The sequence below is a fragment of the Lathamus discolor genome, chromosome 4 (genome assembly GCF_037157495.1).
Source record: "Lathamus discolor isolate bLatDis1 chromosome 4, bLatDis1.hap1, whole genome shotgun sequence".
Classification (NCBI taxonomy): domain Eukaryota; kingdom Metazoa; phylum Chordata; class Aves; order Psittaciformes; family Psittacidae; genus Lathamus; species Lathamus discolor.
Genome location: NC_088887.1, coordinates 104,359,836 through 104,386,064, shown reverse-complemented (window position 1 = coordinate 104,386,064; position 26,229 = coordinate 104,359,836). Strand labels below are relative to the sequence as shown.

Below are 26,229 nucleotides of genomic sequence, written 5' to 3'. Positions count from 1 at the left end.
ATTTCTTCCACCAGGTACCAACAAAGCAGCAGAAAGTCAGAGTTTCTGGGAAAGATAAACAAGGTGCTGACAGGAAAAGGTACGAGAGAAAGGAAGGGTTTATTGCAATGTTAAAGAATCACAGTAGCTTTTTCTGGGGACAATTTACCAGCAGAGGCACTAATGGTCTTAAAAGCCAAATTTCTGCTTCCTAGAAGGAACAGTCTGCTCTGGCTCAGTGGAAAAATGAGAGAGGATATATAGACGCTAATAACAAGCTTACTAAGCTAAGCAGGAAGCTTATGATGACAAAAGAGCCTGCGTCTGTAGGCCCTTTATAAATATATACGACTTGATCCTGTCTGAACTAAATCCCCACATAAAGCAATGGGAAAAAATGAACAGTCCAAGCTGCAGGCAGACATGTACATCCAAGTTCATGCACAGTGATGGAGATGAGACTGAAGACAAATATGGAGAGCACAGCAGCTGGACCAGATAACTCTAGCTCAGTATCCTGTTTCTCACAGCAGCCAAAGAAGATGCACAGGAAAAGTAGAAAAGCAGGAAAAATACAGAATGATAATTTCCCTGGACATGCTCCCAGCCTCCAATAATTGCATTCTAGGGGCTCTCTGAGCCAGATGTAGCTTCCACAAAGTTAGTAAACACTGGAGATTTTTCTTCTGTGTGTTTATGCAGCCTCCTCCCTGAACTCATGAACTTTCAGCCTCCACAGTACCCTGTGGCAAGGACTTCTACAGCATAACTATGCCCTGAGTGAAGAACCACATTTTTCTCCTTGTTTTGAACCTGTCAAGTGCTACTTTGAATTTATGCCCCTTAGTTCCCACAAGCAGCATAAGCAATCAGTCTCCTGTGCTGAAGGTTTTTGCAGAAGGCAGTCAGCATGACTGGGGAGTGAGTACTGGAGCTAGGACCACAAAATCATACAATACTCATGCTTCTTTATATCAGTAAGTGAGAAAGGCCAAACAATGTGTGTCAGCACCACTGATCATCCATGCTACCCAAGACTAAGCATGTTCCTTGGCACAATTTTGGCCCATTCTAAGTAATGCTTTCTGAGCCAAGGCCAATGCATGCTCTTGACAACGGCATGCACTAGGGACTGCTCCTAACAGGCAGCATGGAAAAGACTGCACCACATCTTGCTTTCTCCACCTTACCCGGTCCTGCAGCCCTACCCTAGCAAGCCCTCCATCCTCCAATACATGCCATATGCACTTATGTCTTACCCCAGGATATGTCATAGAATCACAGAATCATAGAATCATAGAATAGTTAGGGTTGGAAAGGACCTCAAGATCATCTAGTTCCAACCCCCCTGCCATAGGCAGGGACACCTCACACTAAACCATCCCACACAAGGCTTCATCCAACCTGGCCTTGAACACTGCCAGGGATTGAGCACTCACAACCTCCCTGGGCAACCCATTCCAGTGTCTCACCACCCTAACAGGAAAGAATTTCCTCCTTATATCCAATTTAAACTTCCCCTAAGTTTTAACCCATTACCCCTTGTCCTGTCACTGCAGTCCCTGAAGAAGAGTCCCTCCCCAGCATACATATGTTCACTGTTGTGCTATGAAAACTTCACTCTGGTGGGATGCAACTCTGCCCTCACATATCAGACACTAGAAACAGAAAAAAATGCATTAAAACAATAATATAAACTAAATAATACTATATAAATAATAAAGGCTAGACACACAGAAGTCTGTATCATTCAGCTTCAGGCCCAGAGAATGGTCCCTAAGCCTAGTTTGAGTCAGCAGCACATGAACAGCCTTAGTTTACATCTGTACAGATAAACCACACAGGCCTAGACCCATATCATTAAACTGTTCACATGGTCCTTGGCATGATTTTGGCTTGGGCCAATGAATATTCACTTAGAGGGAAGCCTGGGTGTTCCCTGGGGAGTAGCAAAAGTCAGGGGCTATTCTCAGTAGGCCCCATGGAGACACCTGTTGGTGTCTTCTTCCATAGCATTTGGAGACAGCTGGTCTCATTAACAAAGAATGGTCACTCTGGCTTTATTTACTAGTACGTGTGCTTGTTGTGATTAACAAGTACAGGACACTTGCATAAGTAGAACCGTACAAATTTATGTAGCCTTCTAGACATGATCTGCAATGCAGTATGTCTAGAGCGCTCAAGTTGAACCCACTGGCCAGGTCCAAAACAATGTGCTGGCATCCAAAAAGGTAAGATACACTGATCTTGCTCTTTCTCTCATTCCTATCAAGCTTCTTAGCTTATCTTTTAGGTACAAAGAATTCAACTCAGTTCTGACCTCTGATACAGACTTCTAATTAGCTATCACACAAAGATACTGCAAATTGCCAAAAGGAAAGATGCCTAAGTGCAGAGAATGTAGCAGAAAAAGAACAGGTCCCAGAAAGGAAAGCTTTGTAGGAGGCAGCAAAAGTGACAGTCTGTACACATGTACTTTGAATGCTACTCATAGCCCCAGGATCCCTGTAAAGAATTGCCTTAATGAAGAGCTGTTAAGAAACAGGGAGGTCCCTCATCAACCAGATCTGAAGCTATAAAATAGAGGCCACTTACAAAACTATCAAAAGTGGTCTTAGGTCTCTATATAAAGATGAAATGAAGTTTAGGACAGGGTAGCAAGAATAGCCCTAATGTACCATTCTGACAATGTGGCTCCACAAGATTTTAAACTGACTGAACCTGGGAAAAGCAAGGTCTTGCCTACACCCAGCTGACTCTATAGGAGAAATGCCAGGGATCTAGACTGGTTAAAAAAAATATTACTTTTATTGCCTATTTGGCTCAGTACACCAACTTTTCATGGAATTAGATAAGCGTAGTGACAGGAAAGTGTAAAGGGCAGAACGTTGGGCTGTGGGAGGGAGAAAGAAGTATAGCCACAACCGTGGCACCTAAGCCACAGCTTAGATAATTTTAAGTTATAAAGTGTACCTTGTTTCTCTGTCACAAAACCGTGCTACCACATATGTGCAGCTAGAAAATAATCCATAAATTTTAATAACTGCATATCTGAAGGATGAACTTTCTGGTTCTTCAAGGCTTGCATACCCTGATGGTTTAAGCCGATTCTTCCAAATGATAGATACCTAAGGCAAAATGTAACAAGAGAACAGCTTTGCCATGGATACAGAGAATTATTCATACGAATCTAGTGCTACTTGCACTGAAATTTAAAAAGAGGCCCTTCACACAGCTGAAGATGAATTCTCTTCACTGTAGGGAAATGTAAATTCAGACAGATACCTGAAGAAGTGGAAGGACAAAAGAGATGAAGAAAACTAAAGCAAAATATTTGCTTAATCTATTATGGTCTTATTTTCCTTAAATTCAATAGCAGTCTGTACCTCCAGGTGTGTTTAATATTTAATGCTGCATTCTGACTGAATGCCTACTTCAACCAAACCCACAAATTTCAAAATGACATTGCTTAAGAAAGATAAGAACCAGAGGAATTATCAGAAAACCTTATGACACAGTTTACCTTTTTGTCTGACAATAAAAAAATCAGCAGTTCTGTCACTATAGAGTTGTCATACCGGAGAATAGGAAGCCAGTCATCTAATCTCAGCTGGTAAATCTTTTCAGCACAAGTTGCTCTGGGACTGTCGCTTATTCCAATTCATATCAGCACTAATACAACTGGATGAAAACGTATCAGTACTAATAGCTTTTCATAGTAGGTATTGGCCTGTGGTCATTTTTCAAGTCCACAGCTGTGTAACAAGTCCAAGTCCAAGTCTACCGTTACTAAAGGCAGATGAATCTGTGGTAAACATTTTCCAAACTAGATTTCTATTCCAGATTTCTTTTGTCATTGTGTATTGGACATTTTAATGTATAAAACCAGGAAGTGTAGCATGATACGGCATGTTTTGTTGTTACAGGTATGTTTATCTCAGAAACACATTTACACTGTGCTTTTAACTGAAAAGTAAAATGTGTGAATATAAACTGTGGTTGGTCAGACACTCTATATTACTTTTCATACAGATAACAGAGAACTGCTCCCATCTCAGTAAGCAGATTCTACCTACTTACATATGAACAGGGCTGGCCTCAGATTAGCTGGTAAAAGTGAGTAAACACCCAAGGCATTTACTGAATGACTGAACCATCAAAATTTGAAAGATTAGCAAACTATACCGAAACTGAAACTGAACTTCAAATGAAAGCTCTTCTGAAAATGAAGAGTCTCAGGAGGAAACTATGAAATTCAAAAGCTTCAGTATGTCCATTGATTCAACAAAATGTAATTACAAGGGAAAAGACAAATTAAGAGACATGAGCAAGACTGCTGCAGCCTAAATAAAAGAGATCTTGCAAACATAATTTGATGATTTTTATAAGAGATGAAACTGCGGTAGTCAAACTCAGAAATATTAGTGTGTTCATAAAACATAGTTTGTGCTATAGAACCTTTGAGTTTCTGTAAATGTATAAAAACCATGATGAGAGACAAACAATGTCTTCTGCCAGTGGCACAGCATTACCCATGGTAACATCAGGTTCTAGAAACGTTTTTCGTAAGAACACAATGGAAATCTGACTTTTATGTTGCACATTTATTGCAGTCTTTGGAAATCCACCAAGATGTGTTCAGAGGTGTCTGAATTTCAGTTATTAATAGTCTATGAATTCAAAGAACCTGTACTATGTATCATCTGGAGGAAAAGTTAAAAAAACTCAATCAAACAAAAAGTTACCAGAAATCTAGAAAACACCTATTCTCTCAGCCGCATTAGTTAGAATATTGTAAGCAGACCTAAGCAGGATTTTTCTGATGTAACTTCTTTCTTGTACGTTCACCTGACTTTCTGCAAAAAAGCACCACTTTCCATAAATTTTTCATTGGAAAAGTAGCTCAAGTGAATAAAAATTTCTAGTTTAGAAAAAAAGGAAACAAAGACCCCACATTTCAAAATAATCCATAGTCTTTTGTCAGCCACATCTATCCTTTCCCAGAAAATGTCATGCCAACATCTTCACAAAATTAATTCCTAATTATAGGTCAAGCACCAATATCTATTCATACATATAAGTATAGAATCATAGAATCATAGAATAGTTAGGGTTGGAAGGGACCTCAAGATCATCTAGTTCCAACCCCCCTGCCACAGGCAGGGACACCTCACACTAAACCATCCCACACAAGGCTTCATCCAACCTGGCCTTGAACACTACCAGGGATGGAGCACTCACAACCTCCCTGCGCAACCCATTCCAGTGCCTCACCACCCTAACAGGAAAAGAATTTCCTCCTTATATCCAATCTAAACTTCCCCTGTTTAAGTTTTAACCCGTTACCCCTTGTCCTGTCACTACAGTCCCTGACGAAGAGACCCTCCCCAGCAACCCTATAGGCCCCCTTCAGGTACTGGAAGGCTGCTATGAGGTCTCCATGCAGCCTTCTCTTCTCCAGGCTGAACAGCCCCAACTGCCTCAGCCTAAACAGTATGTCATTCTTTAAAAAGCTTCATGATTACTTTCCGTAAGGAACTTGTGTGCCTTATTTGGAATACATCCAGAAAAGAATGTTTAATGTTTCTTAACTTACTATGCCAGTTTTGGATACCTTTAAATTCAAGTCTACAATTCAATCCTAGATGTCCAAGAGCTTCCTTTGTTCCCGTTCTTCTGTTATTGCAAACTACAGGCTCACAGAAACTGAAGAACATGGCTGTATCTGTTAGTCAGTGACCTTGTAAATCTCAGGGAGAAAGACCTAAATTACAAATGAAAATAGCCTATGGTTTTTATCATAGCCTTCAGTAGAAAATGGGCATGTATTCAGCATAGCTGTGGTTCATTTGAGGAATGGATCTGTAACTCCCTATGTCCCCAGATGGATGCTGTCGGTTTTAAACCACGACAGTTCTTGAATTTATGTTCAGGATATTTAAAAAATTTCAACTGTCTCCTCATGTTTTTCTATGATGATTAACTGTGCTGTTGTAAATCTTGCTTAAATGTGTGGCTGAACAACTCTTAATGTTAGGAGAAAAAGGGTCTTTAGTTTGCACAGCTGTGCACAATTGAGGCCACACAGGCCAAAGAACAGCAAGACATATCTCATCTTCTCAATCTTCAGTCACACTAGAGACCAGGGAAGCTGAGCAGGGTCTAGCCCTTAGCAGCAGGAGTTGGAACATGAAGAAGTACCGATTAAATCAGAACATTTTATAATACTGCCAAGTGTCCTGAATGCACGACAAGGTGATACTTTTGCCTTTTTTTTTTTTTTAATACAGCTATTTCTTTTCACCTTTCCTCTTCTTTAGCAAAGGGCTTTGCTTATCTTTTTAGGTGGACAAGTGTACAAAAGCTTTTGCAGTAATGACTGATGGACAGGATGTATCCTCCAATTACATGTTACCTCTGTAGCCTTTTCCAGAACATGCTTTCAGTGGCTGTGAAAACAGATCTTCTTATAGGTTTTAGTTTGCCTCATTCTTGCATGGAAAACTTATATGATGTTTTTATTATTCTAATTTTCCAGACTAAACAAAGGCTTGAAAGATAAACCATTACTCTGTAGTACAATGATTTCTTGGTTTTCCATCTCTTGTAAACAAGCAGCTTCTTCAGTGCTGCCAATCTATATGAGATACATTTATTTTAATTTTTTATTCTGCTGTCACTATTAATGTTGTTCTTTCCATTGTCACATTCAATCTGCATGACATCGACGTGTTACTGATAGAACAGCTGTCACCTTATTATGGTCTTTTTTTTCCCATTGTAATTAGTGATATGGTCTTTCTTGATGTGCTACAATTTACTTGCAGCAATATAGGTGCTCTGGATGGGGACAGGGTGATATAACCTCGAGTGACAACCAACAGAGTAGAAATAATCTACTAAGATATTTGAAATGGAAAAGAAAAATCTGTCTCTCTCAGATAAGCAGCCTGAAGGATCAAAGGATGCCAAACAGTCTTCTGTCTGAAAAACACAAGTCATTGTACAGCAAAATGGTACTCGGACTTGTTAATGGCTACTTGGATCGCTAGCAACAATCATGCTGTAAGGATATTTAGGAGGTCAGCACAATAACGGTAATTCGTTCTAACACTGTTTTGATAATCAGTTTAAAACCAGTTAAAAAAAAAACCCACAACATATATATACACACATATATATATATACACACAAAAAAAAACACTGGACACATGTCTTCTAGTTTTTATTTCAATTAGGGTTCAAGATGGAAATTCTTTTATAGTGCCTGACATTGTGTCACTTTCCAATAACATGGCTGCTGGTAGTAAGAGGCTAAAATGCCATTTGTAGTTAAAATCTCTATTTTCAGATACATTGTCTAGTTTATTCATGCAGAGAAGTAATTTTACCTTTTGACCTTTCTGCTGGACTGAACAAAATGAGTGAAGATGTATTTTAACAGTCCTTCTATTTGAGAGAACTGTTACAGCAGCTGAAATTGCCAGTCTCCTGTATTATTCACATTAATTTATTTGTAATACACTTGGCCAGACCACTCTATTTCAGATATTTACTTCTTTTTGTTTAGATTTACAGTGAATTTAAAAAAATAATGTGTAGAAAATCGAAACATTCTAGAGCATTTTAATCCCATATAAAGTATCACAACTCTAATGCTCCATGCAGGCCCAGGTTTTAAAATGCTGAGATTTGGCCATCTGCTTAATTACTTTTCATGGTAAGTAATAACGCTTACGCATCAGCCCATGCTTAAATGCATTGCTGAGTTACGGCACAATTCCCAACATCTTCTCTTCAGCATAACAAAAAATCCTATGGAAATTTAATGACCTAATAATAAAGAGAGCTTAGGGCCCTTTCAGAGATGCTGTATGCCTTCACTCCTCCTTGATATATTTGGGAGCTGAAAGTGTCTAAAAGCCTACTGGACTGAGTCCTACCTGCTTAAGTCTGACTTCATCCAAAAAAGATTTGTTTTCAATGGTCCTTTAAAAGCCCAAAATATCTGGCAGAGCACTTGCTGGAAGCTGGCATGCATTAGTAAAAACAGTATCTCTGGGGGCTAGAAAAACTGAATATAGGTTATAAGGAGATATCACAGAAGTTACAATTAAGTTAAGCATGACATTGGTGCACATCATTCAGAAATTACTGCAGTCACACAAATAAGCAAAGGATCTGAAAAAGCTTAAAAAGTTTAGTCATAAATATAGCTAAGCAAAGAGAATACCAATGAAATGAATGGAGAACAGCCACACGTGAGAAACACTGCAGCTCGACAAAATGTAAACGCAGAAAATAGCAGGGGAACAGGTCACCGTGTGGTGCCAAGTATCACAAAAGACCCCAAGGTAACACTGCTGCTGCTGCTTCCACAGACTCAGTCAAGTGCAAGGACAGCGCTGACAAAGCAGTACAAGGTAAATTGGCTAATTCACAGCAATCTGCAAATAAAACTGATTCGTGAATGTCTGTGAGAGTAAGTAACGTAACTGTTTCAGATAAACAGGTAACATGGTACTTACCTAAAATGCTCTCTCTGCCCCTACTAGGTGTATGTGATCTTTACTGGTAACTTGAATGTCTAGGTTAATGAAGCTATTACCTGCATTTTGGCTTTGTGACTGTGTGAATAAATGAGAACACAGAGCTGACAGGATACGAATAGCCACACCAACTTTTCAGCTAATTGTATTTTTTCTTTATGCAATCCTGTACATTCATATTCTGTATATACATAAAGCCACACACACAAATGAAGCTTGCAAATTCACAGCATGATACATAAATTATAGGCAACCCGTTGATTTATAATGAGGCTGCAGGTCCAGGATAACACCAAGATGAAGAACCTAAGGACCATACGTTCCCCTGACACAGGGAACCATCCTCTTTTGCTGGCCATCTGTAAAGGTCAAGAAGCCAAGCACACACTGATGAACCTGCGTGCAGGCAGGACTGGCAGGCCATGTGTGCCTGAACAGCTCTTCTCTGTCAGCCCCTTGCTGCTTCTTTCCTTTCCTGCCTGCGGACTGCTGTTAAGGCTTTGGGTCATCCCTATGGAGCTCACTTCAGATCCCACCTCTCTGATCTAACATGCCCACCTCATATCCCACCTCTGATCTGCTGGCTCTGCAGCGGGAGGTCGGGCGGCACTGCTCACGCACCATGACCATTGCTTGCATAAAGTACGTGCCTATCGTTAGTAAAAGCCATGAGTTTGCCGCAGTGAGCCAGAGACCCGCTGCCGGCAGTGGTTCCAAGTGCTGGCACTAGCACTGCTAGGCCTGGCCTTGCCAGTCCCCATGTGGTGCCCCCCCGGTGCCACGGCTGGGTTTTACAGGTGCAGCTGTGCACGCATGAGGACTGAAGACCCTGCGGCTGCCAACCGTCCAGCCCCCCGGCGGCAGCGGCTGCCTCCGGGAGCATGAGCTCTGCAGCCTCGCACACAGCGGCCGGGAGAGCCCTCGGCCATGTGCAGGGAGGGAGGGAAACACACAGCGCCGGCGAGGAGCGAACAGCCGCCGGAGCGCCAGCCCGGCGGGAAGCGCCACTGGCCGGCCTCACGCGGGGAGCGACGGGGGCGGGGCAGCCGCTCGCTTCCGCTCCCCGCGCTGCGGCGGTACCGCTTGTCCGCCGGCGGCCGCCGTACCGCCCGCTCTGCCCGCCGCTGAGCGCCGGTTGCGCGGCGCGGCGCGCGCGCTTTTGAACCGCCATGAGCCTGTGGGTGGACAAGCACCGTCCCGCGTCCCTGGGCAGGCTGGACTATCACCGCGAGCAGGCGGCGCAGCTCCGCAACCTGGTGAGCCCACAGCCGGAGGCGAGCCCGCCGCCGGCCAGGGCCCCCCGAGGGTCTCTGTCCCGCCGCCTGTAAAGCGGCCCCTGCGGGTGTGCCGGGACGGGGCTGGGCGCCTTGCCTCGGTGCAGGCCCCTGGCCTCCGGAGGAGCTTCCGCGACGCTGGGGAGGCGGTTCGGGGGCATCGCGCCCCCCTCGGGAGCGTGGCCTGTACGCTAAGGAAAAGGCCTCGACGAGATCAGTGGCTTGGGTTTTCCGGGGGTGATGTGTACCTGTGCTTCCTGCTGGGTTTAGCTGAGTGTCCCTGGGAATAGGGCTTGGCTTGTTGACTTAAAGTTAGCTGGAGCTTTAAGGTGAGCAGCTGGGAAGAAAAACTAGGGCTATGTGATTGCTCAGATGTTAAAAGGCCTACTTCCCCTGCCAGATGTGCTGTCTTTACTAGACCACTGGACTGATGCACTATCGTAGTGTTTCTTTATCACTGTTAAATCTAGTTATAGTAAATTCTGACTGTGGGGTTTGGTTAGATGTTCTCCAGTTCACACTTTTTAGCTTTTCAAAAAGAAAACTCCTAACTTCGTTTAAATGCAGGCTACCTGTCACTTGTTTGCTAATATTCAAGGCTTGCAAGTGAACATCAAAGTAATTATATATCGTATGTGTGTTTATCTGCTTTAAACTTTGTTTTAATCTTTTTGACTGCGTGTTTATTGCCGCTGTCACTCTAGAAACGCTGGAAAGCCTGGAGTGCTTTTTTGTTGTGTTTTGGGTTTATTTTGTTGTTTTGTGATTTGGGATTTTTTTAGGGGGGAGTTGTTTGGCATCAAATGACTTATATATGGTCTTGAGAAAATATGTTCTCTAGGAAATATTGCTGCAGGAAAAGAATTCAGCAGTTCTGATTCTGGGTGCTATGTTGTGACTGGGGTGGAAAAGTATTTGCATGTAAACTTGGGCGAGAATGGAAGCTCTCTTATAAGAAAAATACTGTTATGTCTTACTACTCATGTTGCTTTGTGTTCAGGTTCAGTGTGGTGACTTCCCTCATCTCTTGGTGTATGGACCATCAGGAGCTGGAAAAAAGACAAGAATAATGTGCCTATTAAGGGAATTGTATGGTGCAGGAGTGGAAAAACTGAGGATTGAGCATCAGAGTATAACGGTAAAAAAGAATCTCCCACCTGCTGTTAAGTAATGTGGATATTGATGCCCTGATGTGTTTAGTTGTGAGGGCTTTATTTGAGTTTTAAAAATAGCTGTTTCTTTTCCACTCAGTATCTTCAAGCTCCTTCATGTAATTAATCAGACTACTTTGGCTACATGAGCAAATACTTTTGCCAAATGTTCTTTTTTCATAGGTCTTAGAATCATAAAATCATAGAATAGTTAGGATTGGAAAGGACCTCAAGATCATCTAGTTCCAACCCCCCTGCCACAGGCAGGGACACCTCACACTAAACCATCCCACACAAGGCTTCATCCAACCTGGTCTTGAACACCGCCAGGGATGGAGCACTCACAGCCTCCCTTGGCAACTGATTCCAGTGTCTCACCACCCTAACAGGAAAGAATTTCCTCCTTATATCCAATCTAAACTTCCCCTGTTTAAGTTTTAACCCATTACCCCTCATCCTGTCACTACAGTCTTCACGGGTGGGAGGATGTGGGGGGTTTTGCTGCTTTGTGTAGCATTATTTTTTCTTTTTTTTGTTTTTGAAGGGGGGTCTTTACAGGTCAATTTGGACAACAGCATGTATTATGATAGCATAGCTCTCAGATGTGTAGAATTTCATTTGTCTGTAGAAGTAACCCTTATTTTTAAAAACTGCTAGCAGTGCTTTTGGCATTTATGCAAATTTTGATGTTTTCTCATTCCCATAGTGACAGTTTCAGCATTAGCAAAAAAATAATTCTGTCTGCTTTGGTCTTAAGCATTTAATTGTTTATTATTAAAAGGTGATATTATCCGTTCAAAATCCTTGTTATGGAAGGCTTAACCAGCAATGGATTATGAAGCTTTATTGATAAGTAGATTATTTATTGCTTGCTTATAATTCTCAGTAGTAGAATAAATAAGAAATTTGGATGGGATAATAGTATAGAATATATTTAGTTGTTCAGACCCAGTTTCAGTGGCGATATAAATACTAGTGTTTTATTTAAGGAAAATATAGACTTGGAATCCTTTGCCAAGAAAAGTAAACAGCCTCTTCAGGTTTGTCCAGAGGTTTTGTCCTCGAAACTTTTCTTTGGATGGACAAAGTATCGCCCATTTTGAATGTCTGATTCCAATAGTAAGATTTGCTGTTACAAAACTCCGTAACTGGAGTTTGCAGTAATACGTACTATATGTTGCTATAATAATCATTACTGTTGTTATTTTATAGGTTGGATGATGTGTCAGTTTTCTCCTTTGGAGGTGGGGTTTGGGGTAGGAGATTTGCAAGTCTAGTGTCTCAGCAGTTCTTTCATCTCTGAGACTTCTGGTTTGGCTGTGACCTGGCCACTTGTAAACTGTAAGATAAACTTTTGCATCAGACATTTTAGAATACTCTTTCTGAAATCTAATATTTTTATTTTCTACAGGCACCTTCTAAAAAGAAAATTGAAATTAGTACCATTGCAAGTAATTATCACCTTGAAGTTAACCCAAGGTAAGTGTACAGTAAAAATGTCCCACTTCAAATATAAGCTGCTGGTCACATTGCAAGTGGTTTAAACCTGGGTATATAAGGGTCTGATGGCCCGATTTATCGCCTGAGCAAATTAGGTAATGATTATGGGTTCAGGTTGCAAATGGGAGCAGGGAGAGGATTTTTAATTGAACTGCTGTAAGCTAACAAAAATTTGGATTGCTGTATACTGAAGACAGTGACATTCCTCTTAACGAGCCGCATAAGCATGCTGATACTGACGACTGGGTAACAGAAACTATTCTGCATTCATAGACTTAACCGTTTAAGTTGAAATTGAGAACTTTTATTGGAACCAACACCCCCATATTGTTAGTTCTCTCACAAATACAAAAATGAAGTGATTTGAAAGCAAGCAAAGTTTATACAGTAACTCTGAAAATAAAGAACTTAGAGCACGAGAAAGAACAGCACCGCAAAATACTGGGAGTCCTGTCATGCGCAAGGTCAGATGTTGATTTAAACAACAAAAGCTATAATGGTGTACAGTATATCTTCTTTGACAATTGTGAAATTGCTGGTGATAGTTCACTGACCCAAAGTAAATACTTGTATTTGCCTGAAACCCTTTAATGTTGCTTTAAATCACATGAGAGTAAATGTCATTGTGCACTGGGAGGCTTTGATTATGTTGGCTTTGTTGTCTGGGTTGCAGTTGTAAGATAATGTGTTTCCTGAAGTAACTTTCACTATGTGCTTATTGCTAAAATTTTCTCATGTTGCTCTGTTTTCGAAACCATTCTCATGTACCATGTCTCCCTTAAAAGCTTGTTCTGCAGCTAATTTCAGTGTACTGATGTGCGAATATCTGTTCGTATCCTAATACAGACCCAAATAATTACACCTGAGACTTTTATTGGTAATTATTGGCTTGAGTATATCATTTGGTGATATAAAATGTGTGACCATTCAGTCTTCTACTGTGATAACCTAATACTACTAACACTTCTGTTACTCTCCTTAAATTCCTTTCAGCTTGAAATATAAAGTAATTGTATTTTACTTGAAATGTAAAAGTCCTGAAAGTGTAGAACTGCTGTATTGGTTATTGTATGTAACTGTAGTGCTGAGTTTTGGTTAAGAATTAATATATTGATTCATAGTCTTTAAGTGATCAGGTAATTGTCATCTTTATGTCTGACCAGACTGTACTCCTACATGTGCTATGCTATGGTCTGTGAAGTTTGATTGAGTTACAATACTGTGAAACCGTGTTCTACATCTTGAGTAACACAGGACATGATAAATGACTAACAGGGAAAGGAAATTAACTTCTGTGAAGGTCTCTGCAGACATTGAATTTATTATGGAACTTTATTAGATAGAGCTGTCCTTCTTCCTCCAAAGGAATATGTTGTCAGAATTCCAAAGCATTGTCTGCTGGTCACTTGACTAGCTTGGGTAGGTGCTTTAAAATGGATTCTCCTGGGTAAGCGGGTAGTGAAAGAATAAGGAACAATAAAAATTAAACACTTGTGTGATAACTGCCTTTGTTCCTTGCTTTCATGGAATGTTTGATGTGTTCACATAGTGTCACATATAATCTTTCACCATTAAGTTATAACTGTGGATTCTCTGTTACTGCAGAGAATAATTTATCTTTAAATATTGGGAAACTATTTTAATCACTTTCCATTTCCAAAACCTGGCCTTGTTCATGAGTAGAATTTGCTTCATTTTTGTTGTTGTTGTTGTGTTGGTTTTGGTTTTGTTTGTTTTGTTTGTTTGTGGGGGTTTTTTTTGTTTGTTGTTGTAATCAAAGGTCTGCTCCCCTGCTGAATGACGGATCTCTGCAGTCAAAGTCAGTGTAGCCTGTTCAGCAGATTGTGAACTGTTGAGCTAAAACGCGTCTGTCTGTTCTGCTGCCTTCTTGGCAGGAATGGGGATGGTCTGGTTGAGTGGTGACTAGAACAGGGCAGGCAAATGCTTTTTCATTTGCTTGCCAGTGAGATATTGCAGAGCTACTGCTACCTCTGTGAAGGCATCCCCTCTGTCTGGGGATACTAAAGAGTGTCAGGGTTGGTTGGGTTTTTTTTTTTGCCTCTTCTTCACTTTTTCAGTAATCTAGCTTGCAAGTCAGACCCGCCCCCCACCCCACCTCCCGCTTGTCAAATCCGAATCAAACAAGCTGAGCTACTAGCCTGGGGACTGAGAAAGCTGTGCAGCGCTACTGTAATGGACAGTGAGGAGAAGAGGCAGGAGGTGATTTAGTGTTTCCGCATGTTTTCGTGCCTTCTAAGACAGAAAAAAGCTAAACATCTGTGCTTAATAATATCTCAGTATCAGTCTTTTACTAGTAACTCTTTGTAACTTCAGTGCGTCTGTCATTCAAGTTTGTAATAGGCACATAGATTGTTCGTAGCTTGACATCTATTTTTCAGGGGAAAAACCCTATGCATTTACATCAGTCCTTTGAATCGGTCATCCTGTTATATTGTTAGACTTAATTTTTCTTCCTGTAATGGGTAAAAGTGTTCGCATGTCATGTCTTTGACCAAACTGTAAGTAAAAATGTTCAGATTTCTTATACCAGAAAAATAAGTTATATTTTAATGAGCTAATAAAACATTTGACAGTGGTTTCACTAGTTCCCAATACAGTGCTACTAATCCAGGGGTGCCTGCGTAAGATTAGATTGCTTTTATTATTGGGAAAGTAACTTTGAACAAAGTAAGTGTGTTGAGCTTAATTTTAACCATGATAGCTAATGAATGCTTTCAGCAGTCTTGTTCAGTCTTTAAGGGCTTGTTCAGGAGGATATATTTTATATGCAATATAAAGTTGTTGTCTTAAAACAAGTTTTATTCAAACTCCTGTTACAGTGATGCGGGAAACAATGACCGTGTAGTGATTCAGGAACTCTTGAAGACAGTAGCACAATCACAACAGCTTGAGACGAGCACTCAACGAGATTTTAAAGGTAAAAAGAGTTAAAACCAGTCAAGGTATTTTTTAAACTTTTTTTTCAGGTGTTTCAGCTTTTTTGTCTGTATCTGTGTATGCATGAGGGCATACATGAACGTTTTCCCAAGTTAAAAAACCTACCATTTTATTTGCACCGTAAGGGCATCTTGACTGGTTAAATACTCAGTATGAGGTTGTCTGTTGTGTTGGTTTCTTAGGAGGGCAGGGTTTAGTCAAATGTCTGTGACTAGGCAGAGGGAGCTTGGATCCCTGCTGATTTTTTTTCTAAGTCTGCCACTGAAATGTGCTGTAACTTAGCTTCATGATCTACAGTAATAGTTGAGTTATGAGCTACTGAGGCTTAATACTGAGTTGAGCAGAATAACCTTATGGCAAATGGTGATGTCTAAATTAGGTATTAGTGTCTTGGGGAATGAACCATCTTAGACAAATTTCAGAAGACTTTTATCCACAATGTACAGAACACTGGGTAAGAAAATTATGGTTTTCATAGAGTTTTCCAAAACATGTTGCTACAGTTGGCTTGTTTTACTTCCCCATGGCTAAACTTAAAGCAAAATTGGGACTATATAACCAGAGACTGAAGGAGAGAGGAAATCTTGACAGAGTAGAGCAGAAATTATTTTAAAATGATCTTGGATTTAATACTTGTGTTGTTTTTCTCAGTATTCTCAGGAAATACTGTATTTCACTTAAGCCATTAGACGCTGATTGGCTCTACTAGTTATAGAGTCATAGAATTGTAGGATCAGAATCAACTAGGTTGGAAAAGACCTTTAAGATTATCAAGTCCAACCATTACCCCAGGACTGCCAAGGCCACCACTGAAACATGTCACTGAGGTCCTCATCTACACAAATTTGAACACTTTCAGGGACAGCGATTCCACCACTGCCCTGGGCAGCCTGTTCCAATGCCTGATCACCCTTTTGGTGAAGTGAGTTTTCCTAATATCCAATCTAAACCTCCCATGGTGCAGCTTGAGGCCATTTCCTCTTGTTCTATCACTTGTTACGTTGGAGAGAAGACCAGCCTCTCTCTATCCTCCTTTCAGGTAGTTGTAGAGAGTGATAAGGTCCCTGTGAGCCTCCTTCTCTTCTCCAGGCTAAACAACCCCAGTTCCCTCAGCCATTCCTTATAAGAATTGTTCTCCAGACCTTTCACCAGCTTTGTTGCCCTTTTCTTGACTCACTGCAGCACCTTGATGTCTCTCTTGTAGTCAGGGGTCCAGAACTGAACACGGTATTTGAGGTGTAGCCTCACCAGTGCTGAGTACAGGGGATGATCATTGCCCTAGTCAGGCTGGCCACATTACTTCTGACACAGGCTATCAGTTACTGATATATATGTCTTTACAGCTGCAGTCATACCATGCACCTCAAAGTATCTGGTAAGCTGGCCAGTCTCCTTGTGCTGCATATATAAGCAAAAGAGAAATGGGCCCAGGCTGTTCTCACTGCACCATTCAGAGTATGAAATGAGCTGTCTATGAATTGCCTATGGAGGAACCTGCAGAAGGTAGCTGGTTAGGTTAGTCACTTCAGATTTGATGTTTTCTGATTGTTCTGAAGCATTTTAGAAATACGTTTTTCTTTTTTTCTTTAAAAGACCATGGAAAGGCGCTGCAGCTACAATAACAAGGCAGCTTCCGCTACTCCTGTGTTAAGCTAAGACATTGGCTTTTAAATATAAAATGTATTGAGGGGAGTCTTCAAGAAGTTTCTGGGTTTTGATATGTCCTTAAGCCATTAATTCTTTTGCATTTCTTAATCCTTTAAAAGATTACTGTACTAATTGCTTGTACACCTACCTGTGTTATTTCTTGGCACTGAAGTGCTGCACGCCCTATTCTGAAGAACTTGCCATTCCAGGACATGAATATAGGGTGTGAATGAACAGAAGATTATACAGACAAAAAAGCACCCAGGTTGTCTTAATCTTTATTATCCTTCCCGTGGAACCATGCTGCCTTTTTCTGCTTGTATCATTTATTTTGGTATTATTGCTTGTATGTCAAAGTCCTTATTTCCTTGGAAAGATTTGAGTTAAAAAAAAAAAATCCAACTATTGTTAATCCTTTTTCAGTGGTGCTGTTAACTGAAGTTGACAAACTCACTAAAGATGCTCAGCATGCTTTGCGAAGAACAATGGAGAAGTACATGGCGACCTGCAGGTTGATCCTGTGCTGCAACTCCATGTCAAAAATCATAGGACCTATTCAGAGCAGATGCCTGGCTGTACGAGTGCCTGCTCCCAGCATTGAAGATGTATGTTGACAGTGAAGCAAAAAGAATTTATTTAAAACTTCTTACTAGATAAGTGACCTAGCTTTCCTTTGTGGTGGGTGACTTGTCAAGCATATCTTAAAAAAGACTGGTCCTTCTCTGGTCCAGAAATGTTTCATACAGGAGAATGAGTAGGTGCTAAACTGTTTGCTAAGTGTTGCACTCTGTTTTTCATCTAGATCTGCCATGTCTTGTCCACTGTGTGTAAGAAAGAAGGCCTGACTCTTCCTCAGGAGTTGGCTCAAAGGCTTGCAGAGAAATCTGGCAGGAATCTTCGGAAAGCACTGCTTATGTGCGAGTCCTGCAGAGTACAGCAGTAAGTCACTGCTAAAAATTAATGTAAATCATACTCTCAGACGCACAAATGAACTTACTTCTGAGGCCTTATTAGAATAGAGGGCAGTTTGCTTTGATTTCAATTCTTTTAAAATCTTATTGTTACATAGGTATCCTTTTACTGCTGATCAGGACATTCCTGAGATGGACTGGGAAGTTTATTTGAGAGAAACTGCAAATGCTATTGTTAGTCAACAGACACCACAGAGGTGGGTGAATACTCTTAGTTGCAGCTATAAACTATGATTTTGGTGTACTCTCAGATCCCCCCAAAAAGTTATATTTCTTATATTTAAAAATGTGACATCTTTACTTCAATTATATGTTATCTTCTGGCATTTCTACTAGAGCTGGTACTTCACAGCCAAAGGAAGTGAGCTTTAAAATTACCAGAGGTGGCCGAGTTGGAACTGAAACAATTATTGGTTTTCTCTTAAGCTTTATAATCAAAAGTGAGCAAAAGCTTAGTTGCATGTTGTGCTGCCCATCATCATAATTTTTTTGGGGGGTGGTTGTTGTTTTGTTGGGGTTTGTTTTTTTTTTTATTTTATTTAAGGCTTCTGTTCCACCATCTTTACATCATGCAACTTTGTAAAAGAACTGGCAATGAGAAATTACTGGTTTTTTAAACAGTTTAGCAGATGCCCCTTTTATCCATTTTCTTGTCATATACAGAGCCTGATCCTTTTAGGCTGTTCCGTACATTACATAAGATATCACTTAAATTCTTGTATTTAATTTAAATACTTGTTGCCTCTGACCTCCTGATACCAAAAGCTGAGAATTAATGACTGTGTCACTTTCTGCCATCTAATCATCTTACCCCCTCTTGTAATCAATGAAGACGGAAAAACGGTGTAAACCAATCTTGTGGCTCTAATCAGTTTTGTGGTGTCTTCTCACTAATATTAAGCATGAATAATAATTTAGATATTAAGAGGAATTAAAGGAATACAAGCCTGAGACAAATTCTAATAGCCTTGTAGCTTCTCAATTAACTGAGACTATTGTAACTAGAGTGTATGTAACTTATCTTACTGTTTTGAATAAAAAGCGATATGTAGCCGTTGAAGGCGACTGTCTTGTGCAGGTCTTTGGGGTTTCAAATAACACACAAAGATAATACCCAAAGCCAGAAAAAGGCACTTTTCTTCAGTTGACTTTTCCTTTTCCTTTTTTTTTTTCTTTCTTCTTTTTTTTTATTTTTTTAAATTTTTTTTTAATTTTTTTTTATTTCCTGTATCATATTTCAGGAATAGTAAAATACTATTAGTGTGCTTTGGGGACATACTTCTGTTATCTTGTGGTGTCTTTCCAACAGGCTTTTAGAGGTCCGTGGACGGCTTTATGAACTCCTGACACACTGCATTCCTCCTGAGATTATAATGAAGGTAATTCAGCTGTCTTGCTGTTTATGTGTTACAAATATTAAGGCTATGACAGTCTCAATTTGAGTTAATAAAAAATGAAAAAAAATCCACACCAAAACATTACAAATTATCCAAATATTGATGAAAATCCGTGACCTTAACAAATAGACATGAGTGACCAAAAGATTATTTTCTCTCGTGTTTCTTTCCTCAGAAGTAGCCAAAATAGTCCAGTTTATTGTGCTGAAGCAGTAATTAAAGACCTTGTTCTTGCAAACACATAAAAAACATAGCATTCAATTCCCATGATCCTCAGTTGATATGCCAGACTGTGTGGTTAGTTTCGTGCCTGAATAAAAACAAAGGAGGATGTGCTTTGTTCCCCCGAAGACTTCTCAGGCCAGTTTCTTTGCTGAAGCAGGCATTCTGTGGGCTAATGGTGATGTGGTTTGTTTTCTTTAGTAAAAGTTTTGTTGTAAGTTCAGTATTTGCTGTGTCCTACTGGAGAGGTTTATAAAGTATGTTAGACCAGCAGGCCTCTTTAAAGATGGAAGTCATTTTGGGAGACAAAAGGCAAATAGATGTGCATATTGTTATTTTAGGCAGGATGAAAGGATGCTGAAGACAAATAGAGCAGAACAAAGATTAATATTTGCAACTGACTCTAGGTGGACTTTGTCATCAGACATAAGAGAACAAATTTCACATTACCTGATTTCTGCTTTCTCACAGTTTTAGTAGATAGATGTTTCTCTAGCCTTCCTTTCTTAAGATAGCTTAGTGGATCGTGCATTGCCCTGTTTGAGGAGTGTTGTCATCACACCAAAGTTTGATGTTCTCTACCTGCTCCCTCTTCATAAATTTGAGATGGTCTAGAGATACTTCCCACTTAAGCCTGACCGTTTTAATAGATACAGATTTGCGACGATTTTGTTGCTGTCTTGGATCTAAAATAATGTGAGTTTGTGCTTTGTAATGACTGAAGTATTGCTGTACAGTATCTTGTGTGTGTCTGCACATACATATATGTACATAAATGTAAACAGATATACTTAAATTTTAAATAAGCCTCTATTATTTATTAATGTTGTTTCTCTTTGTGCTTGGTACCGTCAAGACAGGAAGGAAGTGATTTTAATGCACTTGCTATCTTGATAAAAATTCTCCCCAGGGCCATGTGCCTGCATGGAGCAGAGATTACAATATTTGGAGATAAGGTTAATTTGTTTTCTTTATTAAGGCAGAAGTACTTTCAATATATGATTTTTCGCTTCTAAGAACACAGTAAGTGTTCATCTTGATATGAGGAATTCATCTTGAAAGAAAGGTCTTGAAGAGACATGGTTCCATGAATCTAGTTCTGTTAAACAGGTGGTGTAATGATTCTTGAATGTCTTTCATGTTGGGTTCATGAGTGAACTATTTGGTATAACTTAGCTATGTTCAGAGAAATGGGGTTATCTTCTTAACAAAAAAATGCACAATTTTTCAAGTACTCTCCTCTTTTTTCCCTTTTAGGGCCTCCTGACAGAACTTCTAAGTAACTGTGATGGGCAACTGAAAGGAGAAGTTGCTCAGATGGCGGCCTTCTATGAACACCGCCTGCAACTGGGCAGCAAAGCCATTTATCACCTGGAAGCGTTTGTTGCAAAATTTATGGCAATTTACAAGAAATTTATGGAGGATGGACTAGACGATATGATGTTCTAACTGATTCCAAAGTTGTACACAGAATGTTGTGTCACAATGCCAGTAATGTTGCAAATGTCTACTTGTCCATGCTTGATTGAATGTAGGTCTAGTTCAAAGTCAGATATTTTATTTTGATATTAATGTTAAATGAAGTGAAATAAAGAACAACATTTGTTCGGTTTTAGAAACCAGATGGATCATTTGACAGCCATAAATCCATCTTTAGATCCATAGGAAATACATTAGCCTTTTGGAAAGACAAGTTTCCATGGGAGATTAATAAGATCATAGTTGCTTTGCAGTATTTGTAAGCTGACATTAAGAAGTGAGAATATGGATGCTACACTCATACTTTTTGATTGTTCATGGGCAACGCTGTAAGCAAAAGATGTTTTTCATGTTGTGGTAAGTTCCACTTTGATACGTATGTTCTGCCTAATGATTTATATATATTGGTGTCTGCCTGGCTTTTATTTTAGCCAGGCTGTTTTCTGAGGTGTGCTGACACAGAATGTTTCCTGACTGTTGTTCATAACCAGTTGCCATTGATACTGTGGATTAGCAGTACTTTCGTGTTGCTGGTAAAACAGTTTGACAACATGGAACACTTTGTTTAGAAGCAATATACCTATATAAAGCAAGCACCCTTGCTGTCTGAGGTTCACCTCTACATACATAATACTGTTCAGGTAACAGTTGTTCCTTTGACTGTGGTTTAACCAGGGTGAGGTTTTAGCTTTTATCAGTCTAGGAAGTGAAAGAATATTTGTTACGTGACATTTCTAAAATGGCAAAGTAAATTGTAAAAATACAAACAACAAACAGAATGCTGAATTAGTGTTTCAGCATTGTCTGTGACTACCTAGGGATGTGCCTTCATTTGCTTTGATGTAGACTCTTTCAGAAAGGTAGGCTATAGGCCCCCCTCCCCACTGTAAGACTAAAGAGAACCACTGAAGTTTAAAACCAAAACAACAAAAATATAATACCCCCCCCCCCTCAGCCAACACCACCTATGCCACTTTGTTCTGCAAGTCTTCCATGCGTTATGTCTATGTACTAGGAATTAATACCCTTTGTTACTTCCCTGTGCTAACTTAGGCTGTTACTAGATAGTATTTAATGATAAAGTGAGTTAAATACTATTTCCTATAACCCTCCCCCCCGCCCCCCCCCTCCTTTTGGTTGTTTGGGGTTTTTTTAGCAGGGAAGGGTTTAACATTGGGGGACTTTTGTGTCAGAGCTTGTGCATAATGGCAGGGGTGTGGAAGGCAGGGCCCTCCTGCTGGTAACTGATGAATTTAACTAGCTCCTGCTAAGTGTCATCCCTTTTGGTGCTAAGCTTGCCTTCAGATTCATTGTCTGTGCTGGCTTGCTATGTGCTCAGCTGGTCTCCTTAGAACTGAAGAACTCTAAAAGGTGGATTTATTGTTTCTCTTCCTTCTGCTTTTGTCACCCAAATCCACAGCACTAGTGGCTTGTCAGAGCATAAGTGTCTTGACTGTCAGCGATCCTGGAAAACCATTGGATTAAATCAGTGGCAGTGGAAATAAGTGCTTGCAATTGTTATAAAGAACACCACAATAATGGTAGAGGGGTCATAATTACCATATGTACAAGTTGCCTGCTCTTTCAGGAGCCTAGTCCTATCTATTCATCTTTAAATGCTGAACAACCAACCATTTGCCTACTACAATTAGAATGTGTGGTGAAGCAAAAGTGTGAATTCAAAAGATGAAATTACCTGCCCCCAAAACCAACTAACCAACAAAAAAAAACAACCCTAAAAACTAATGTGGGAGAAAAAGAATATTTCACTAATGTGAAATACAGTTGTAATGCACATGGACAGTACTGGTGTGGAGGCTGGAGAGGCAGGAGCTGCATCGTAGGCTTGGCAGTTGGAGGAGGCAGAGGAGGGGCTTTGTGTTTCGAAAGATCTCAGTAAGTTTGTTTAGGAGACTGAAACCCCAACATAAATCTCTGTAAGTGTTCTATGAAACTTCTTGAGCTTTTATATTTAATTGTGTTCTACCTGGGATGAGTCAAGAACAGTCAGGGATGGAAAAATGGGATAATGACCTGGGATCACTGCGAGAGGAAATGGTTATCATTGCTCCTGAAAGCCAGCATTTCCCCCTGCTCGTCCTACTCTTGCCCTTTGTCTTCTGTGGCCTAGAACACACAAATTTAAACACATGGACACAACATTCAAATATCAGCACGTTTTTCTACAGTGATTTTGTAGTTGATTTTGCATTAGTATCCAAAAACAGGCTCCCCAGGGAAGTGGTCCTGGTACTAAGCCTGTCAAGGACTCACAGAGTATCTGGATGATGCTTTAGGTTATGTGGTTTAGTTTTAGGTAGTCCTGTGAGGAGCAGAGTGTTGGACTCTGATCCTTAGGGGATCCCTTCCAACTTGAGGGATTCTATGATAACAGTAAGTGGTGTGATTTTGGGGGACATCTCAGGCTAATTGCCTTGGATGCTGCTTCCACTCTTTGGGGTAGCTGTAACATGTGCATAGAGGCAATGTGGGTCAGAACTGAGCTCCTGGGCTGCGCTGGAGGAAGCAGAGTCCAGTAACCCCTTCCTTCATGCTGTGCACTGATAAATGGGGCTCATGGGAATGTATGAGCAGGTGGCTGTAAGAACCAAAAAGGAGTTTTCTGCCATTTTTTCCCCTTGTGCGCCTACTGTGTAACCCTTTTACCAGTAAAGCAGTGCCTTAGCCTGGTAAGCAAGGGGCGGGCACGCAGCCCAGCTATCTACCTACGCAGAGCACTGCGCATCTGCTTTGCAGATCAAGTGGGAGAGGCAGTGCAGATAGACTGTTAAACACTGAATAGCACAGGAGCAACCTGTAGATGATCTACTTCAGCTGATTTCATCTTTTGAGACCTGCTTAGAATCTCTTCTGAGTTGCACTCAGGGAGGATTACCCTTGCTTTCATCCAGTGTTACCTCCTGCTAGTTCTAAATGCAACTTCAAGCTGCTCCCACGTGGGCAGGACTTAAGCACTGCGCAAGTCTAAGAGGTTGCAGAGGAGTCAGCTTCATGCTAGCACAGAAAGCCAGAGGTGAAACCAGTTTAAAAAAATATCAGGAAACTAAAGGCAGCAAATTCTTCAGTTAAAGCTTCTGTGCTCTGCAGAGATCAGCTGTGCACAGGGCAAGTGCTACACAAGACTTTATTCCCCATTTCCAAGTGTTAACTCCCGTGACAAACATTTTTAAAATCACATTATTTTTAGCCATCCATGGTAAACAACTCTGCTTGAGCATTAATCATTACAAACATATTGTGTGATGGGAAGACTGATTTTGTAAAATGTATTTTGTTAAATAAAACCCTATGAGCAAAGCTGACATGAGCAATGTCCCTTCCCTACCTGTGAAGTGCCCTGATTTTCACAAGGTACAATGTAAGGTAGGTAAGAGTTCGTTACCACAAACTTACCTTCCAGTACACAGAATTCAAGATTATTACAGTTCATTGACATAAAATAATAGCTGTAATTTGTCTCGCTGGGAAGTGCTGCAGTATGCCTGAGCAGCCTTTAATCCTTCTGGCTTAACATTTTTTACCTGCACTAACAATTAATGCTCTGTGAATTTTTTGCATTGGATTTTAATCAGTGACCCAAACCAACTCCCTGAGTTACATTCTACTAAACAAAAGTTGTCGTAACATGACAGTGAAATGCACTTCTAGTTTATTTAAGGCCAAAATACTTATCTTCATCTTTGTATTTCATAAGGAGGGAAGGCATATAAATACAAAAGCATGCAAATGAATTAACCTCTGTTGTTGAATGTGCCCTGCAGGCTAATCAATAGTACATCATGCAAGTTGCATGTCGGGAGTTAGCTGCACATCACAAATGACCAGGATTAAAAGAGTTTGCCATTAACTTCAGTACATTAGGGAACTGACTCAGAATTTTCTGTGTCATCAAAAACTGAAATAATTTTCTGTCCAAATTAACAAGGACAACTGGGGCCTCACCCAGAATTTGTTTGGGATTTTTTTAAGCAGCGGATGCTTTGCTTGTCTGAGAAATGAGCCTATGAGCAGTTAAACCTTCCTTTAGCAGATTTTCTTCTACAGTTGTGTAGTGTGTGTGCTGAACTTCTGGAAGGAATTGTATGGTCTCAGCAATCCTGGAGCTCGTAAATACTGTGGTATTTCAGTGGAGATGGCTTTGGCATCTCTTAAATAGCAGTGAGGCATAAGATAATACAAGCAGAAGGAGCCTGAAGCATGTAACCACCACTGGTACCACTGGTCCATCTGTGTTTCTCCTAGCAGACGGAGTGCCCATCACCACCTCTGTCCTGGCATCTTCTTGGAGCTGATCTTCAGCCGTGTCCCAAGACATGGAGTAGGTGTTGGTCTTTCACTACAGAGCCTGTCTTAGGAACAGACACTATGAGATGTCATCTGAAGTGCTGGGCAACAGTGAAGGTTGCTGTTCTCTGCTTCCCTGCAGTAACGCAGTGCTGGAAGCATCCTCACTGTCACACCACAGTGCTCTGTCAATATCATCGGCTCTGTTTTGCTGTGTCAGGGGAAATCTCTGGTTTTGATATAATGCGGTACTTTATCACAAATGTGTCCCTGATAGTCCTGTAGTGGCTTTCAGCTCTCAACCAAAATTATGAGGTCTTAGTCCCCTGGAAGTCCTCAAGTTACTTTTAACTCTTTCTCTGGGTTCATCTCACAGAAGTTAATCAATATTATTGTTTTCCTATACAGACTTCTCAGTGTTATTCCCAGAGTAAAATCGTGCCATGATAACTGCTGGAATGCAGGCTCCTAGCTCCACATGTGAATTACAGCATTATGAATGCCCTCTGCGCAGAGCCCATTTGAACCGTGTCTGTGCAGTCCTTGAGATTTCTCCTCCTCTTCAAGCCTCACTTCTCTCTGGTTTGCAAAGGAAGGTGAAACACCTGAAACTGATTTGCAAGAAGAAGGGTGGTTGGAAACAGCGGGAGCTGGTTTGAGAGTGGCTGGGGGACAGGTAGAGGAGGTCAGCTATCAGGAAGCATGAAGATAAGGCAGGGGGGGCTTTAGACACTTGAAGGACAGCAGGGGGGGAGATGTCTCTGTGCTTGGGAGCCATCAGGCTAGGCAGGGATCTA

General features: G+C 40.6%; 1 protein-coding gene across 1 annotated transcript; it reads left to right on the top strand.

Annotated features, from left to right (window-relative positions):
* The first annotated feature begins 9,585 nt into the window (after positions 1-9,585).
* On the top strand, positions 9,586-24,445 carry RFC3 (replication factor C subunit 3). Its single transcript, XM_065678398.1, has 9 exons — positions 9,586-9,784; positions 10,803-10,940; positions 12,365-12,432; positions 15,294-15,391; positions 17,482-17,663; positions 17,861-17,997; positions 18,128-18,226; positions 19,339-19,408; positions 20,906-24,445. The coding sequence occupies exons 1-9, from the start codon at positions 9,698-9,700 to the stop codon at positions 21,095-21,097; spliced, it is 1,071 nt and encodes a 356-aa protein (XP_065534470.1). The 5' UTR covers positions 9,586-9,697; the 3' UTR covers positions 21,098-24,445.
* Positions 24,446-26,229: the final 1,784 nt, after the last annotated feature.